The 16,347-nt window shown below is 34.8% G+C and overlaps 1 protein-coding gene across 4 annotated transcripts in view; it reads left to right on the top strand.

The window, feature by feature from the left end:
* The window catches only part of TAF2 (TATA-box binding protein associated factor 2), a 95,386-nt gene that overhangs the window by 41,638 nt on the left and 37,401 nt on the right, over window positions 1–16,347 (top strand). For all 4 annotated transcript variants that reach the window (XM_047842193.1, XM_047842191.1, XM_047842194.1 and 1 more), the window contains 5 exons: window positions 904–1,044; window positions 3,633–3,743; window positions 8,599–8,792; window positions 9,417–9,556; window positions 12,639–12,708. In XM_047842193.1, the coding sequence (XP_047698149.1) occupies window positions 904–1,044; window positions 3,633–3,743; window positions 8,599–8,792; window positions 9,417–9,556; window positions 12,639–12,708 (656 nt within the window). The remainder of the gene's footprint in view (window positions 1–903; window positions 1,045–3,632; window positions 3,744–8,598; window positions 8,793–9,416; window positions 9,557–12,638; window positions 12,709–16,347) is intronic.

Genomic DNA, 16,347 nt, shown 5'->3' with positions numbered 1-16,347 from the left:
CTAGAAAAGTTAATTTCTTAAGAAAACTAAATATTTTTCCTTAGATGCAAAAAAACTGAAGGTAGAACAAATGAAAACCAGAAAAATGCAGACAACAATTTGGCCACAAATACTGTGTTCCAGGTATTTAAAAAACATCTTGATGATAGGTTCGTTCCCATAAGTGACTCTTCTTCCTCACTGCTGAATCCATTTGTCCAGCATCTCAGAAGATTGTAAATGGTTTAGATTCATTTTATTTTTAATGAGAATTATTGAGTAGTTGCATTCCTACATTCTACTCAGATATGTGAGGACAAACATGATATTCTTTGATATAATTTCATTGCTTCTATAAAGATCTTTGTGACTCTTGTGTGCTAAATTCTTAGCAGATCCATGAAGTTATAGACTAAAGTTAATTATAAATCCATTCTTTTCAGACATGATTTTTATATACACTAAAAGTTTCAATAAGATATGGTTTTTGGAAAGCATTCTTGCAGACTATAAATGGTATCACTGTTATTGGCTTATTTTTCAATTAGGCTAGATTTTAAAACCTTATGTAAAATCCTTGGTGATGATTCTATATGGTAGATTTAAAATGTTAGAACTATATTTGCCTAAATGGACAAAGACAACTTATTCAGACTAGAAGCCATTTGCAAACATATTTTCTTAAAACATAAAAGAATGCTCCAATTTAGAAATTGTAGAAAATATAAGTGTACATAGGAATTTTATGGGGAGGTGAGTTATTTGTTTTGGAAATGGTAATAAAAGCCTTAAAGATATTAAATTTCTGAGAATTGAAATTGTTGAAAACTAATCCAATTGTATTAATAAATTTTAAAAAGCTGTTTTATTTAAAATATGTTTTCAGTGGTGATGGACATTACTTCGTTTTCTAATTATTTGCAGATTGCAAATTCAATGGTAAGCACATGGACAGGACCACCAGCCATGAAGTCACTTTTTACCAGAATGTTTTGTTGTAAAACTTGTCCAAACATTGTGAAAACAAACAACTTTATGAGCTTTCAAAGCTATTTTCTACAGAAGGTACAGTTTACTTTCTTACGATTGTTTTATGCCACTATCTGTATATCTCAGCTTAACTTGGGGACTATTTAAATAACAGGTGTGTTTACTTTTTATAAAAGGTTCTGCCTTTGTTCTTTTGTTTGTTTTTCTTCTTCCAAAATGTTCCCCAAATTTAATTGATTGTTCATAGAATTTATGAGCTGTGTGTAAGTAACTCTGTATCCACATTTATACTAAAGTACATAAAAATGGATAATTTGACTTTTTGGTTGGTTACATGGTGGACCGAGGTATGGGTGAGGCCTTCTAATGGCATTCCTTCTAGAATGTGGACAGCCCTTCTGAGACAGACCAGTACAGTATCCATCTCTGGTTTCAGTCCCAGCTCTGCTCTCAGTTTTCATGAGGACAAGTTTCTTAACCCTTTGAGCCTCAGTTTACTCAGTTGTAAAATTTATATTTTTTAGAATTAAATAAATCAAGTATGTAAAGCATTTTATACTATATTTATCGCATAGTAAATTTTTTATAAATAGTAATCTAGAAAGTCAAAGTGGTGTGATGGTGTCACTGTTTTAGGAAGGGATATGGGAATGGAACGGTTGTCAGCATTTGGGCAATTTGCAAATCATTTGTGAAATGTTTTGAGTAATTAAAGCAATAATGAAGGCAGAGGTGAGATTAAGTAGATCAGACTAGAAGGAAGAGTGAAGTTGAAATAGAAAAAACTAACGAAGCCTATTTAATGATTTTGGTGTTGAAGAGTATGAGAAAGACATGTTGAGGATAAAGCAGTGCTGAGAAAGGGACATTTTGGGTTTGTTTTGTATAAAGGGAGAAGAAACTTGAGGCATGTTTGGCACAGAGAAAGGTATCTTTGGAAAGGGAGAGATGAAATATTCAAGTGGAAGCAAGTCAGCATATAAAAGAGCAGGCGCAGTGTAAATTCTGAAGATATGAGCAGAGGGTGGGACGTAGTCGGGAGTTCATTTTAGAAGAGATAAGAACATTCCTTTTTCTGAGGCAGGTGGAAAGCAGACTGAGAGGAAGTGAAATGGTAGATGCTGAGGGGGATATTAGGTAAGGTGAGATTTTGTATGATGGAGGCAGAAGTAAAAGATTACCCAGCAACATTGAGACACCTGCTGAGAGTAGAAGTTACAATATAATTATAGTGAATTTCATCAGCAGAACAGATTCAGAATGAGCCAGGTTTGGGGAAAGCCAGTATTGGTGTAATCAAAGTAGTCTGTGACATCCTGTTATTTTACACAACTGAACATTCTGTACTAGTTGCTCAGTTCTCTGTTGCCATTTCACGAATTTGTGGTATGAAAACAAGTTAATTTCTGTGTCTTCCCAATATGTCCCCTCCCTTGTGCCATTGTGTGTCTGTATACCTTAGTTTGGTGTTTCATATTGGGAGTTGTGTCCCATTAGTGTGGGGAATGAGATCATTTAGGAAGTTTTGGTTTGTTTGCTTTTTAAATAAAATAGTAGGCAGTATCAGAATGCAGCACATATAATAAACATAAGGGGTTTTTTGGTTTTATTTTTTTAGTTAGTATACGTGACATTTATGTGTGCGTAGACTGGGATGTAAATATATTTCTTACTGTAGGTTGCCATCAAAAACATTGGGAAACTAATGCGTTTAGAACAGTTTATCTTTCACATAATACTTTGAGTGGCAGAAAAGAGAGAGAAAAGATTACTGTCTAAACCAAACTTGAGTCCCAAAAGGGCAGAACAGGCATAGGAAAGGTATTTCTTGGAAAATAAATTATTTTATAGCAATTGTTGTTCTTATAGCATTAACGGTGTCTTTTGTTGCGCTGTTGTAACACTGACTATCCTGTTGCTTCTGGTCCTTCATGCAAGCAAAGGAGCCACCCTCCTATTTGTCCCTCTGTTTGGAAAATTTGACTATCTTGAATCAGATGAGCATAGTCCAGATCTCCTTGCACACTGAGGACTTTGATGACTATTCAGCTGTGGCTCCATCTTGAGTTTAAATAGTTTTGTTTTACTGGTAAAGGTTACTGCTGTTTGAGTCAGGTTTCACTTCCTTAGAAAAGTTGCCTACAAAAATTTGGAAAGAGGAAACTTAGGCTGGATTTTAGATAATTTACCATTTTTCTTTAGGTTTACAGTGAGGTGGTGCTGCAGAATCAATGTCTTTCGGACTGATGATTGAACTCTACTAACTGTCATAGGCGTTCAGCTGCTGTATCCTTTCATCTTAAAAACGGTTGTGAGGAAAGGAAGCTTTCAAGTCAGCAGCTAGCTAAAATCATCCATCTCGGAAGTAGAGTAGGAGTTGAATAGTAGTCTCTCTGGTGTTAACACCTCTTCCTTTTCCACTGGATTTATAGGATTTATATTACCTATAGTTTAACAAATGAAGACAAAGGCGCACAGGTGACAGAGTGCAGTTCCCTTGGTTTGCTTCTTGGCTCTTTGATTGCACTGTCCATGTTCTCAGTGGGAGGGGGTGGGAATTAGAAGGGTTGGGTTAGGCTCTATCCAGATATTTCAGTGAATTGTAGTAACGAAAGAGTTAGGTTATATGCTTAAAAAAGTTTGTTTTTGTTTTTGTTTTGTAGACTATGCCAGTTGCAATGGCTTTATTGAGAGATGTTCACAACCTTTGTCCCAAAGAAGTCTTAACGTTCATTTTAGACTTAATCAAGTACAATGACAACAGAAAAAATAAGGTAAGATACTTTAATGAATATTATAAAACCTACCTAGTGATGTTTGATTTTTAAAGAATATTTAGACTGTGAAATCATTGTTGAGTCCATGGTACTTAAAATTTCTACAGTTAGAAACATACAAATGTGATTTATTACAATGACCAGTGGAAAACAACCCAAGATTAGTTTTTTGGGGTTTTTTTTTGTTGTTGTTGTTTTTTTAATGTTCCTCATACCTGTTATAAGATGGAGCTATTAGTGTATCAAATTTAAGGGAGCCAAGTAAAACTGGCTTTGGTGAAGTCTGACAACCCAATTTTATTTTTATTCCTTTTTTCTTTTACCATGGGATGCACAGAAAACAGTTTCCTCTTGGAATAACTTGTTCATTGATGAATTTAACTCTTTTGTTTTTTTACCACCGTATGTGTTTATTTATTTATTTGCAAACAGCTATTGAGTGCTATTCATTTTATCTTGTTATTATAACAATCAGCAAATGTTTGAGGCTATATGCTATGCTAGGCAGTGTACTGTGTTTAAATAGAAGGAAGAGATGGTAAGTGCTGTCCAGAATTTCATTTATTCATTAAATATCTAGTGATCAACTGCTGTCTATCCCAGTCTGATTCTGGACCCTCACAGATTCCACCTGATGGAGAAATCAGACAAGTAAAACAGCAACAGTCATCCATAGTGGAAATACATATACACAGTTTTCTAGGAGAATTCGGTTTTCTGGTACCTTCCAAGGCTATAGAGAGAATGACTCAGGGAAGTTTTATATGTAAGTGATGACCCTCAAACTGAGTCATAAAGATGAATAGGATTTTTCCCAGTCTGTGAATGGGGACAGTCTTGGAAGGTTATTCTAGGAAGAGGGAACAGGATATATAAACATGTATCTGGTAGGATAAGTCAAATTCATGGAAAGTTTAATGAGACATTACAAGAGTAAAGAAAAAGGGATAAGTATGTTTATTAAAAATGGTGATTATTAACGAAAGTCAAGAAGACCAATTTTTCCTCAGCATAGTAGAATAAGAAAGATTTAAGCTAAAAAGAATCTTTTAAAAAATCAGTGCTTTAAAAGTACATTATAGTTGATAGACTTTTTCTTTCCATTTTTGAATACTGTTAAAAAATTTTTGTAAGGTTTGTTCCTAGTCTACTGATTTGTTTTGACTTGTCATTTATAACATTCCTTTCTTCTACACATGAATTTCTTTTACTGAAGATACAAGGTTAGGATTTTGGATGATATCAAATCAGATTATATTAAGATGGAATGGGGAAATACTTTGTGCATTTGTTTATGTCAGTTTTCTTGTTTTGGGGGTGTTTATGTAATTTAAATCATGGTGGCCCCAGTACAGTACTTGTACTTTGTGAAGTGATTTCACTTACCTTAATTCTTTTAAACCTTACTTATTCTGTAGTTGGCAAATGAAAGCAAACCACAGAGGTCGAGAGTCTAAGATTACACAGCAAGTATAATCTGGGAATTGTGCTATGTGCTGCTGCTGCCCATCTGTGTGGTGATCTTTTTAGTATATCGTGCTGTTTTACATGATGCAATCATATATGTCATTAATGATTTTTTAAGGTGCAGCATAGTGATAGATTACTAAACTTTATACTTCATTATTTTTCACAGAACAGTGTAAGACTCAATCTGTTTTAATCTTGAGCAGGCTAATCAGGTGTTATGGTTAGTGGCAATAAATTAAGATTAGCATCAGATGTGTGAGATAGATACTATTATCTCAATTTACATGTGAGGAGATAGAAGCTTATAAAGATTTACTTAGGGTAATAGGTCACGTGTGTGGCAGAACCAGGAGTTGAACCAGGAGTTAAACCCAGATCTGTCTGATATCAAAACTTATTCTGTTAAAAATTGCGGTTGGGAAAAAAAGACTTGGTTGTCATTTAAAGGTCTATAGATTAATGGATTAAAATTTTAAGAACAGTTGCGATTAGATGGATCCCTAAGAATATTGCATCAATCGTTTCATCTGTTTTTTAAAGCACCTCACTTCCAACCACAAATGATTTATTACTGAGGGCTTTGGTTAAGGATTTGTTTTTTTTAAGTTTCACTACATAGATATAAAATTTTAAAAGTGCATGAGAAGAAACGACAGGGTTTCTGCAAGTAAAATTAGAGATACAAAACATTAAATGCCAAAAAGGAGTTGAGAGTCGGGGCGGCGGAGGGAAAATATTTAAAAAAATTTTTCAACATCTCATTAATTGGCAGAACATAAAATTCAGTATTCCGGATGAGTTAGTTTTCAAGAAGACTAAAATTTAATGCCTTTGAAGCCTAGTTATTAGCCATTTTATATGATAATCTTTTATGCATATATTCGTATTTCTAATAAATCACATGTTTCTGAAATTTCTGTTTTTTCAAGTGTGGTACACAGAAATGGGTTGAACTATTCCTGATTCCAAAGGGTCATTGTTAACATCCGACAGTCTTTGCTGTAACACACTGATATTGATGCCTTCGGGTTTTTTTGTTTTTTAAGGAATTTTTGCTGTATTTGAATGTCTGCTGCCCCATGTGTGTTCTACATATTACTTCTTCTTCCTCATCTCTTAAAACCTTGAGGTGATCAGATTATCTCGCTTGTTCAATTAAGATTATAGTAGCTGTGAGAATTGGATGTGGTCTGAGGGATAAATGTTAAATCTTGGTTTTCCTACTTCACCCACGCTTCCATGTCATTTTTAATTTGTAAGTTATTTCTGTGATCTGAATACTTTGGTCAGAAACAACAGTTAAATAAATGGGCTCCTGCTTGGTTGGCAAAGTAGTTATCAGAGGTAACAACGAAGCGATCAGAATACTTGAAGAAAATGTATAAATATAATTTGAATAATCTCTGAATAGAAATGGTCTTTCGGGGTGGGGTGCCTGGGTGGGTCAGTCGGTTGAGTGTCATGATCTTGTGGTCTGTGAGTTCAAGCCCCACTTCAGGCTCTGTGCTGACAGCTCAGAGCCTGGAGCCTGCTTCACATTCTGTGTCTCCCTCTCTCTCTGCCCCTCCCCTGCTCATGTTGTGTCTCTCTCCCTCTTTCTCTGTCAAAAATAAACGTTAAAAAAAAAATTTTTTTTTAAAAAGAAAGAAATCGTCTTTCAGAATTTTAAACAAGGCTTAGAACCTGGAAAATAAAAAGTTGATAAATGCAAAATGTTAAAACAAAATTAGCATGACATAAGTCCATGACTGTTTTCTCTGGCCCTGGAGGAAAGAAATAGGACTTAGAGACTGAAGCTTCAGTGATTAATTTTGCAGTCATTAAAATGATTTGAAAACAAAACTTTGTTCAGAGTGAACAGGTGTGGAGTATTTTTTTTTTTTATTTGTTGATTATTTTATTTTTTTGCCCAGTATCTAAACACAGAATGTGTAAGGATTCCGTCATTACATATGTCCCTGTGACCTTCTGGCTCCATGGTGGAAGTCACAGGGGCAGTTGTTCCTCTTCTGTCTCCTGGTAGCTTGCGTTGCCACAGCATACTCCCAACACTGATGATAAAATTGAATTTGCTTGCTCCATATTCAAATTCCTAGGCTAAAGTATCTGATTTGCTGAGTTTATTTTTTTTTTTAATTTTTTTTTTCAACGTTTATTTATTTTTGGGACAGAGAGGGACAGAGCATGAACGGGGGAGGGGCAGAGAGAGAGGGAGACACAGAATCGGAAACAGGCTCCAGGCTCCGAGCCATCAGCCCAGAGCCTGATGCGGGGCTCGAACTCACGGACCGCGAGATCGTGACCTGGCTGAAGTCGGACGCTTAACCGACTGCGCCACCCAGGCGCCCCTGATTTGCTGAGTTTAAATCAAGCTACACCCAGATTGCCTTTCAATACATTGCTTCTCTGGGAATTGACTGGGATATGGATTTAGAAATTAGTATTTTTTGGATGGTTGTCCTGTTTCTCTGCTTTCTCTTGCTAGAAGTTGCATTTGTATGTCTTCTACATCAGCCCTCTACTTTCCTTTTCTTTCTACTTTAGATCTGCCTTTTTGCTTAGAATTTCAGGAGGTTTTTTTTCCCCACTGTTATATTCCAATTTACTTTGATTCTGAATCTCTGCATATTTCTTTCTTTTTAAAATATGCTATTGCAGGGCGCCTGGGTGACTTAGTCCCTTAAGCGCCTGACTTCGGCTCAGGTCATGATTTCACTGTTCAGGAGTTTGAGACCCATGTTGGGCTCTGTGCCGACAGCTTGCTTCGGATTCTGTGTCTCCTTCTGCTCCTCCCCAACTCATGCTCTGTCTCTGCCTCTGTCTGTCTCTCAAAAGTAAATAAGCAATAAAACATTTAAAATATGTTATGCTATTGGAAGGCATACCATTAGTTATTTCTCAAATGATGTACATGAGAGTTTTGGGATTTTTTTTTTCCCTTCTTTTCCTTGCAAACTCTTTTTCCACTAAGTTATTTCTTACCTTTTGCTTGTTCTGGTCTTTCTTTTTTATGTTGATGCTTTCCTAATATCTGGTGATCCTTGATTATAAATTTATACCTAAGAGTAGAGTTAATAGCTGATTTCAAGTTCTGTGTTACCAGTAGTATTTGTGGAGCGTTGTCTTCCTTGTAGAGGAATCTAGCTAGGTGACTGTAAGAGTGCCTCACATGTGGTAAATACTAGTTGAGTAAACTAACGTATTACTAATTAGTGAGTCTCTTTCACTCTTTCTCCCAACGTACAACTACACAAAAGGCATAAATAATTCCCAGAGAACTTGCTTGTCTTTTCAGATAACTTACATTCTGAAGTTGTAAATATTTTATTAATTTTTGAACAGAAGTGTGAATTTTGTTTTCTCGTGATCATTTTTGGCTTAGTTTTCAGATAATTATTATCGTGCAGAAATGATTGATGCCCTTGCCAACTCTGTTACGCCTGCAGTCAGTGTGAATAATGAAGTTCGAACTTTGGACAACTTAAATCCAGATGTGCGACTTATTCTTGAAGAAATCACCAGGTTTTTGAATATGGAAAAACTTCTTCCAAGTTATAGACATACTATCACTGTCAGGTATGATGAAAGTTACTTGCTTTTATAACTATAAGAGAAATTTATTCTCATTGTAGGAACTTAGGATATAAAAGAAAATTAAAATGCTATATGATTGTACCATCACAGATTATTACTGTTTTGGAGAATAGCCTTCTAAAATTTTCCTCTTATAACTAAATACATTTTTTAATTATGTGACAGATGTTGTATATGTAGTTTTTGAATTATATCATAAACACTTTGTCATGTCATCAGAAGTTCTTCATAAGCATTATTTTGGATGTCTGCATACTCTTTTTATCCCATTGGATATAGTATAAACATCTCTGTTGTTAAGCTTATTTAGATGCCTTTTCACTTCTGTCTACTTGTTAATAAATGGCTATCAAAAAATTCTATTTTTTTAGGAGTTTGCTAAAAAGTTGATTCACTGGTTCAGACATCACCACCAGTTCTCACTTTCCATATATGTTATCGACTAAATTACTGCAAAAAATTAATGCTACAACATTTAAAAAGATGGATTCAAATCATATCAGTGTTTCAGTTTACTGTTAGAGATTAATTCCTAATGCCTGGGAAATAAGTTTGATACAAAATACTTTTATAAAAATATTTAACTGTAAATACTATGTTTCCTAGTTGTTTGAGAGCCATAAGAGTGCTTCAGAAGAATGGACATGTGCCAAGTGATCCCGCTCTTTTTAAGTCTTATGCCGAGTATGGACACTTTGTGGACATTAGGATAGCAGCTTTGGAAGCAGTTGTTGATTATACTAAAGGTAATGCTTTAGAAATATATGCTCAGGGTCCTTGAGTGGCTCTGTCAGTTAAGCGTCTGCCTTCAGCTTGGGACATGGTATCACAGTTCCTGAGTTCAAGCCCTGCATTGGGCTCTCTGCTGGCAGCACAGAACCTGCTTTGGATCCTTTGTCTCCGCCACCCCCCCCCCCCTTTCTGTCCCTCCCCAGTTCATTCTCTCTCTCTCTCTCTCTCTCTCTCTTTCTCTCTCTCTAAATAAATACATAAATGTGTGTGTGTGTGTGTGTGTGTGTGTGTATGTATATGCTCATACCATTTCAGAAATGTTTACTATTTAAAGCTGTCTTCATTATTGGGGTTGCATATTACAAACAATATGAGATATTTAAATTTTAAATTGAAAGAATTTTTGATAAATGTAGAACTTTTATAAGAATTAATAAGTGATAGAAAATAATAAAATTACAGATATCTTTGGTCTTTTAAGAAATCAGTGTATCATTCTATAGGTTTAATTCCATGTTATTAAACTAGAAGAAGATTTTGGGGAAATTTCTAATTAAGCACTCAAGAAAACATCTTGTGCCTTTCAAAAGTTTGTGAAAGTAGAACAAGATACGTACACAGAAGTCTCCATACGGGGATTAGGCAAGGCTTTGTGAAGTTGAAGAAAACATAAGACCAAAAAATGAATAAAACAATATTATATATCCAAAACATTTAAAAAGATACAGGGCAGAAAAATAAAGAGATGAAAATATTAAAAATAAGTCATAAAGAATAGAGCGAGTAGAAGAAAAGCAATAATCCAAAAAATAATAGAGTACTAAGAAAGGGTATGAATGAAACTTCCTAAGCCAGAGTCTGATAAAATTTAAAATTTGAAGGTTAGGGAAAGAATGTGTAAGTTCTTAGGAATATCAGAACTCAGTTATTATATAGGATAAAAGAATAACGTAGCCTGTGACTTCTTCACAATATGAAGAGTTCAAAAGACCATAAACAAATAGCTAACATAATGTTTAGGGAAAACTGCAATCCTGCATTCTCTTTTTTGCCCAATTGTTACTCACGTAGACTTAGATTAAAGACTTAGATGTACATCTCCTATGTAACATTCTTAAAATTCCCAGAGAATTCCCAGCTGACATGGAAGTGAATCACATTATAACTCAAGATTGGTGAAAGTGTGAAATGTGACTATGCCTGTAAAATAAAGAACTGAGCCTAGGGGCGCCTGGGTGGCTCAGTCGGTTAAGTGTCCGACTTCAGCTCAGGTCATGATCTCGCGGTCCGTGAGTTCAAGCCCTGCGTTGGGCTCTGTGCTGACTGCTGAGAGCCTGGAGCCTGTTTCAGATTCTGTGTCTCCCTCTCTCTCTGACCCTCCCCCGTTCATGCTCTGTCTCTCTCTGTCTCAAAAATAAATAAACGTTAAAAAAAAATTAAAAAAAAAAAAAAAAGAACTGAGCCTAAATATTTGTTAACATGGTTGGACAATTTAATGGAAACTTCAAAAATAATTCCCTAAAAACAACATGCAAATATAAGAAATATGTCATTTTAATTTACATCTAGAATTTCAGATTATTGCACCTAAATATGGGAAGAGTAAAGAAGGTAGAGTGTGTTGTACTTCTCATCTGACTATGGAAAGAGAAAGAGTGGTTAATTTTAACATGTTAATAGAAGAAATATACTCAAATTTTTATAATTTTTTTGTAAATTTCAGAAGTATGTGTATAGTCAAATTATAAAAGGGTAAGAACAAAGTGTGTGTCTTATATATGTTGAGCTAAGTTCAAAAAGGACGGTCATTTGTTCTTTTTATTGAGGGTTAAAATAATTCTTTCTTTTAAGAAGTGGTGAAAAACAGTGATCCTCTATCCCTCTATCAATCTTCAGTTTTGATTTGACATTTTACCAATTTGTGAAATCTAGAAGTTCTGAGATTTACCAAATATGCCAGTATTTCCAACCTTCTTTCCTAAGAGACATGAGTGATGTTTACTGTCAAATAACTACAAAGATTTCATGCATTAGTACTACCTGAAATGAAATAGAATGCTAATATTGTCATTTCCAAAAGAATGCTAAGTCAATAAGTACTTAATTGAGAAGTGCTTTGGTGTTATCCATGAATCTAGATCATTAGAAAGTAAAAAAATGGAAGATATTAGAAATAAAATTCTGATAATAAAGCTTTTCAAATCATAAAAGCATAACTTGTTGAAAAGGTGAATGGAAATAGCTAACGAATGACTTTATTGAGGTATATTTATAGCACGATTTTATGTTATATTGAAAAGTTAAGGCTGCTCTTTAGTCTCAAGTGAAAGAAACCACTTGGGTAAAAACAGTTTTTCATATTATATACTGTAATATAGTTGAGGTGCCATTGGGTATCAAGTTTCCCTATAATTTGATTTAAACATCTAGAAACACAGTTTTATTTAAACATTTTTCCATTTAGAGTTGCTCATCTTTAATTTAGGGTTTTTAATATAATTTGCTTTATCTTGTACTTGTCATTGATTTGAACATTAGTGAAAAATATGCACTTGGTTCTGTTTTACGTTTTGGCTATATGAATGAATGAAATTTACAAAGTGACTTTTCCTACGGAAAATGTAAGAAGTTGCGTACAGCTTTCAACTCTGAAGACGGCTAAGGCATAGCCCTAAATATTAAGTGTAAATTCCCTCCTTGTCCCTTACTATTTCATTTGTTATAATTAGAAGCAAATGTATTTCTTAAGTTAGAGAAAGACAAATACATGATTTCACTCATGTGGACTTTAAGAAGCAAAACTGATGAACATAGGGGAGGGAAAGGAAAAATAAGATAAAAACAGGGAACAGACCATAAGGAGAACAAACTGTGGGTTGCTGGAGGGGAGGGGTGTGGGGGGATGGGCTAAATAGGTGATGGGCATTAAGGAGGACACTTGTTGGGATGAGTACTGGGCATTGTATGTAAGGGATAAATCACTAAATTCTACTCCTTAAACCGTTACTACCCTATATGTTAACTAACTTACTAACTTGGATTTAAATTAAATAAAAATAATAAATAAATAAAATATTTCTTTATTTTTATTTTCAGTGGACCGGAGTTACGAAGAACTGCAGTGGCTACTTAATATGATTCAGAATGACCCTGTCCCCTATGTAAGGTTAGTTTTTGTGCTATACTATTTTGATTTTACAAGTCCTAAAGTAAATTGAATAATTTTGGAAGATTATATATGAACAAAACAAGTTTTTATTATTTTCAAAAATAGAGGAATACGTTATTCATTTATTAATGTCTTTTTTATGTGTTTTTTTTAATTAGATATGCTTTTGGAAAGACATTTTTAAAAACACGATTTGTTTCCTCTTTTTTTTTTAATGTTTATTTTTTGAGAGAGAGAGAATGAGCATGAGCAGGGGAGGGGCAGAGAGAGAGAGGGAGACGCAGAATTCCAAGCAGGCTCCAGTCTCTGAGCTGTCAGTACAGAGCCTGACATGCGGCTTGAACTCACAAACTATGAGATCATGACCTGAGCCGAAGTCAGAGGCTTAACTGACTGAGCCACCCAAGCACCCCCAAAAATATATTGTTAATAAAGTTTATTCCCTGCAATTTTACATACAACTTCTATTATAATTTAAAGAAAAGTTTATATAGCAGTTTGTACTGTACATGGTATATCCCTTATGTGCTGATTGATTCAGTCTGTTTTAAAAGTGAGAAAAGTGTCTTGGTGTATTCCATTTGTTCCTTTCTATCTCATATAAAATCTCAATTTTTATTACATAGACTTAGTATTTAAAAAGTATAATATAATATTTAAAATTTAGAAAATAAGGGAAAATAGAAGAAAATCCCAGTCCTGACATGATAGCAGTTTTCATTTTTGTCTTTCTTCTAGTCTTCATTGTCTACTTCTGCTGCTTTTGCAAAGTAGGATGTTCATAGTATATTTGAATAGGATTGGATTTTTGACCATGTCTGTCTTCCTTTCTTTGTACATGTTAGGCATGTAAATTTTTGTTCATTTGTTTTAAGATTATGACTTCATAAAATAAAATTTGAGTCATTGAGAGTAATTTAGATTATAGTCCTTCCAGTTAAGCTGCTCTTTTTTTTTAAGTTTATTTATTTATTTTGAGAGAGAGGGAGAGAGAGAATCCCAAGCAGGCTCTGCACCATCAGTGCAGATACCTGGCATGGGGCTCACCAACCATGAGATCATGACGTGAGCTGAGATCAAGAGTCAGAGGCTAACCGACTGAGCCACCCAGGTGCCCTACAGTCCCTCCAGTTAGAAACAAGAGCATAGACCTAGAGATGTTAATTATCTTCCTCAACTTTACATATAGGTTGGCAGAGAGTTTTCTTTTAATTTTTTTTTTTCAACATTTATTTATTTTGGGGACAAAGAGAGAGCATGAACGGGGGAGGGGCAGAGAGAGAGGGAGACACAGAATCGGAAACAGGCTCCAGGCTCTGAGCCATCAGCCCAGAGCCCGACGCGGGGCTCGAACTCATGGGCCGTGAGATCGTGACCTGGCTGAAGTCGGATGCTTAACCGACTGCGCCACCCAGGCGCCCCGAGAGTTTTCTTTTAAAAAGTCAAACTGCTTTCTAACCTCATTGAATTGCATCTGGGCATGAAGAGTCCCATCTAAGAGATTACAGCTCCCTAACAAAGACATTGTCTTTACCAACAGTTGTTTTTCAAGTTGGTTGTAACAGTGAGTTCTTGGTTAAGTCACCTTATTCAGTGGTTTATGTTTTACATTTCCCTTCCCACTTCCCTTCTCTCTCCCTCCCCTCTTTCTTCCCTAGCCCCAACCCAACCCTAACTATTTCAGATGCTTATTATATACGTATCTTTGTATGAAGTTTTGCTGTTAATTATTTCATAGTTCTTGATTTGTGATGTAAATTGTAATTTAAGTGATTTTTCCTTGTGATTGAGGTGTACTAAAAGGTAAGGTTGACATGGACAAAAATACTCATCCATCCTAAGGTACATATTTATATAATAAATAAAAAAGAGGATAAGCAGGAAACCAGCCTCATCTCTTATCTGACAGAGTTCATGCATTTGAAAATTTATAAGATCCTATTGATAGCAGGTAGGAACAGAACTTATAAATACAGTATAAACAAAGCTCATCATGTATTCATTTCTGTTTTCAGTTCACAACATCAGAACTAACATTAAAGCGTGTATTTCTGAGATCAGGGAATTATGTTTTGAAGACCATTTTTAGCAGATTATAATACTATGTAATATTTAAAGTTGCCCTATTGTTAAATGATATGCTATGTGATTTAAATGATTGCTTTTGAAATACTGTTGTGAAACAGTGAAGAGCACTGTTATTTATAATCTGAACTGAAAATCTGTTTAAAGATGTATTTCATGATTATATTTGACATTTTTCTTCTTAGTTGATGTGATTCATTTATGTCATCAGTAGGGAACCTCTTAGCCTGTACTTAATATCATCTAGTCTGTAGTTATATTCTAGTTAAAAAATTCAGCACTTCTTTGAAAAATCTTTAATGTTAATGGTCAGAGGATTAGAAGTGTTACCATGTGGCAGTTAATGTATGTGTGTATTTTTTGGTATCTTGGGACATCTGTCTATATTTTTGTGTTTTCTTCTGTGTTTTTTATTTTATTTTTTAATTAATTTATTTATTTTGGGAGAGAGAGAGAGCTCACGTGCACACGAGCAGGGGAGAGGCAGAGAGAGAATCCCAAGCAGGCTGTGCAGTGTGCATTTTGAGAGAGAGGGAGCGTTGTCTGAAGTAGGGCTCAAACTCATGAACTGTGACATCATGACCTGAACCGAAGTCAAGACTCAGCTTAACCAACTGAGCCACCCAGCAGGCACCCCATCTTCTGTGTGTTTTATACTTTGAATAGGAACTCTATCCTTTTTTCTTTGTTCCCATCATTACTCTTTCTCTCTTTTTCTTTCTTTCTTTCTTTCTTTCTTTCTTTCTTTCTTTCTTTCTTTCTTTCTTTTAGATATAATTGACATAACGTTATGTTGGTTTGGGCATATAACATAATGATTCGATATTAGTAAATATTGGGAAATGATCACCATAATAAGTTAACCGCCGTCACTGTACATAGTTACACATTTTTTTTCTTGTGATGAGAACGTTTAGGATCTACTCTCTTAACTTTCAAATATGCAACACAGTATTAACTATTGTCACCATGCTGTATAATACATCTTTATGACTTACAACTGGAGGTTTGTACTCTGATCTGCTTCATCCATTTTACCTCCCTTCACCCTGCAACCACCAATCTGTTGTATTACTTTTTCTTTAACTCGGTAAGTAACCATAATACAGATCTGCTATGTTCTGCCATATTTATCGGATAGAATTATTAAAGATAGGTAAGGGCTCCTGGGTGGCTCCATGAGTGAAACGTTCAGCTTTGGCTCAGGTCATGATCTCATGATTCGCGAGTTCAAGCCTGGTGTCAGGCTCTGCACTGCTTTCTTTCTTTCCCGCTTTCTTCCCCGCTTATACTCTCTCTCTCTCTCTCTCTCTCAAAATAAATAAAGATTTAAAAATTTTTTTTAATAGGTAAATTTTTTTTTAATTTAATTTTTTTCTCTTAAAATCAGTGGCATTACTCTCTCCTACCCCAAACACAGCATTTTGTTTTTATGGCCCTTGGTTGATTTTTAAACTCCTAATGATAAAATGGCCTTCAGTGAGAATTAAATTTTAAAAATGTATGTTGATTTTCTCTGTCATTATTATCATATGTATCAGAATTACTGGT

This window comes from Prionailurus viverrinus, chromosome F2, assembly GCF_022837055.1.
Source record: "Prionailurus viverrinus isolate Anna chromosome F2, UM_Priviv_1.0, whole genome shotgun sequence".
Classification (NCBI taxonomy): Eukaryota; Metazoa; Chordata; class Mammalia; order Carnivora; family Felidae; genus Prionailurus; species Prionailurus viverrinus.
This window is presented reverse-complemented; position numbering and strand designations above follow the sequence as displayed.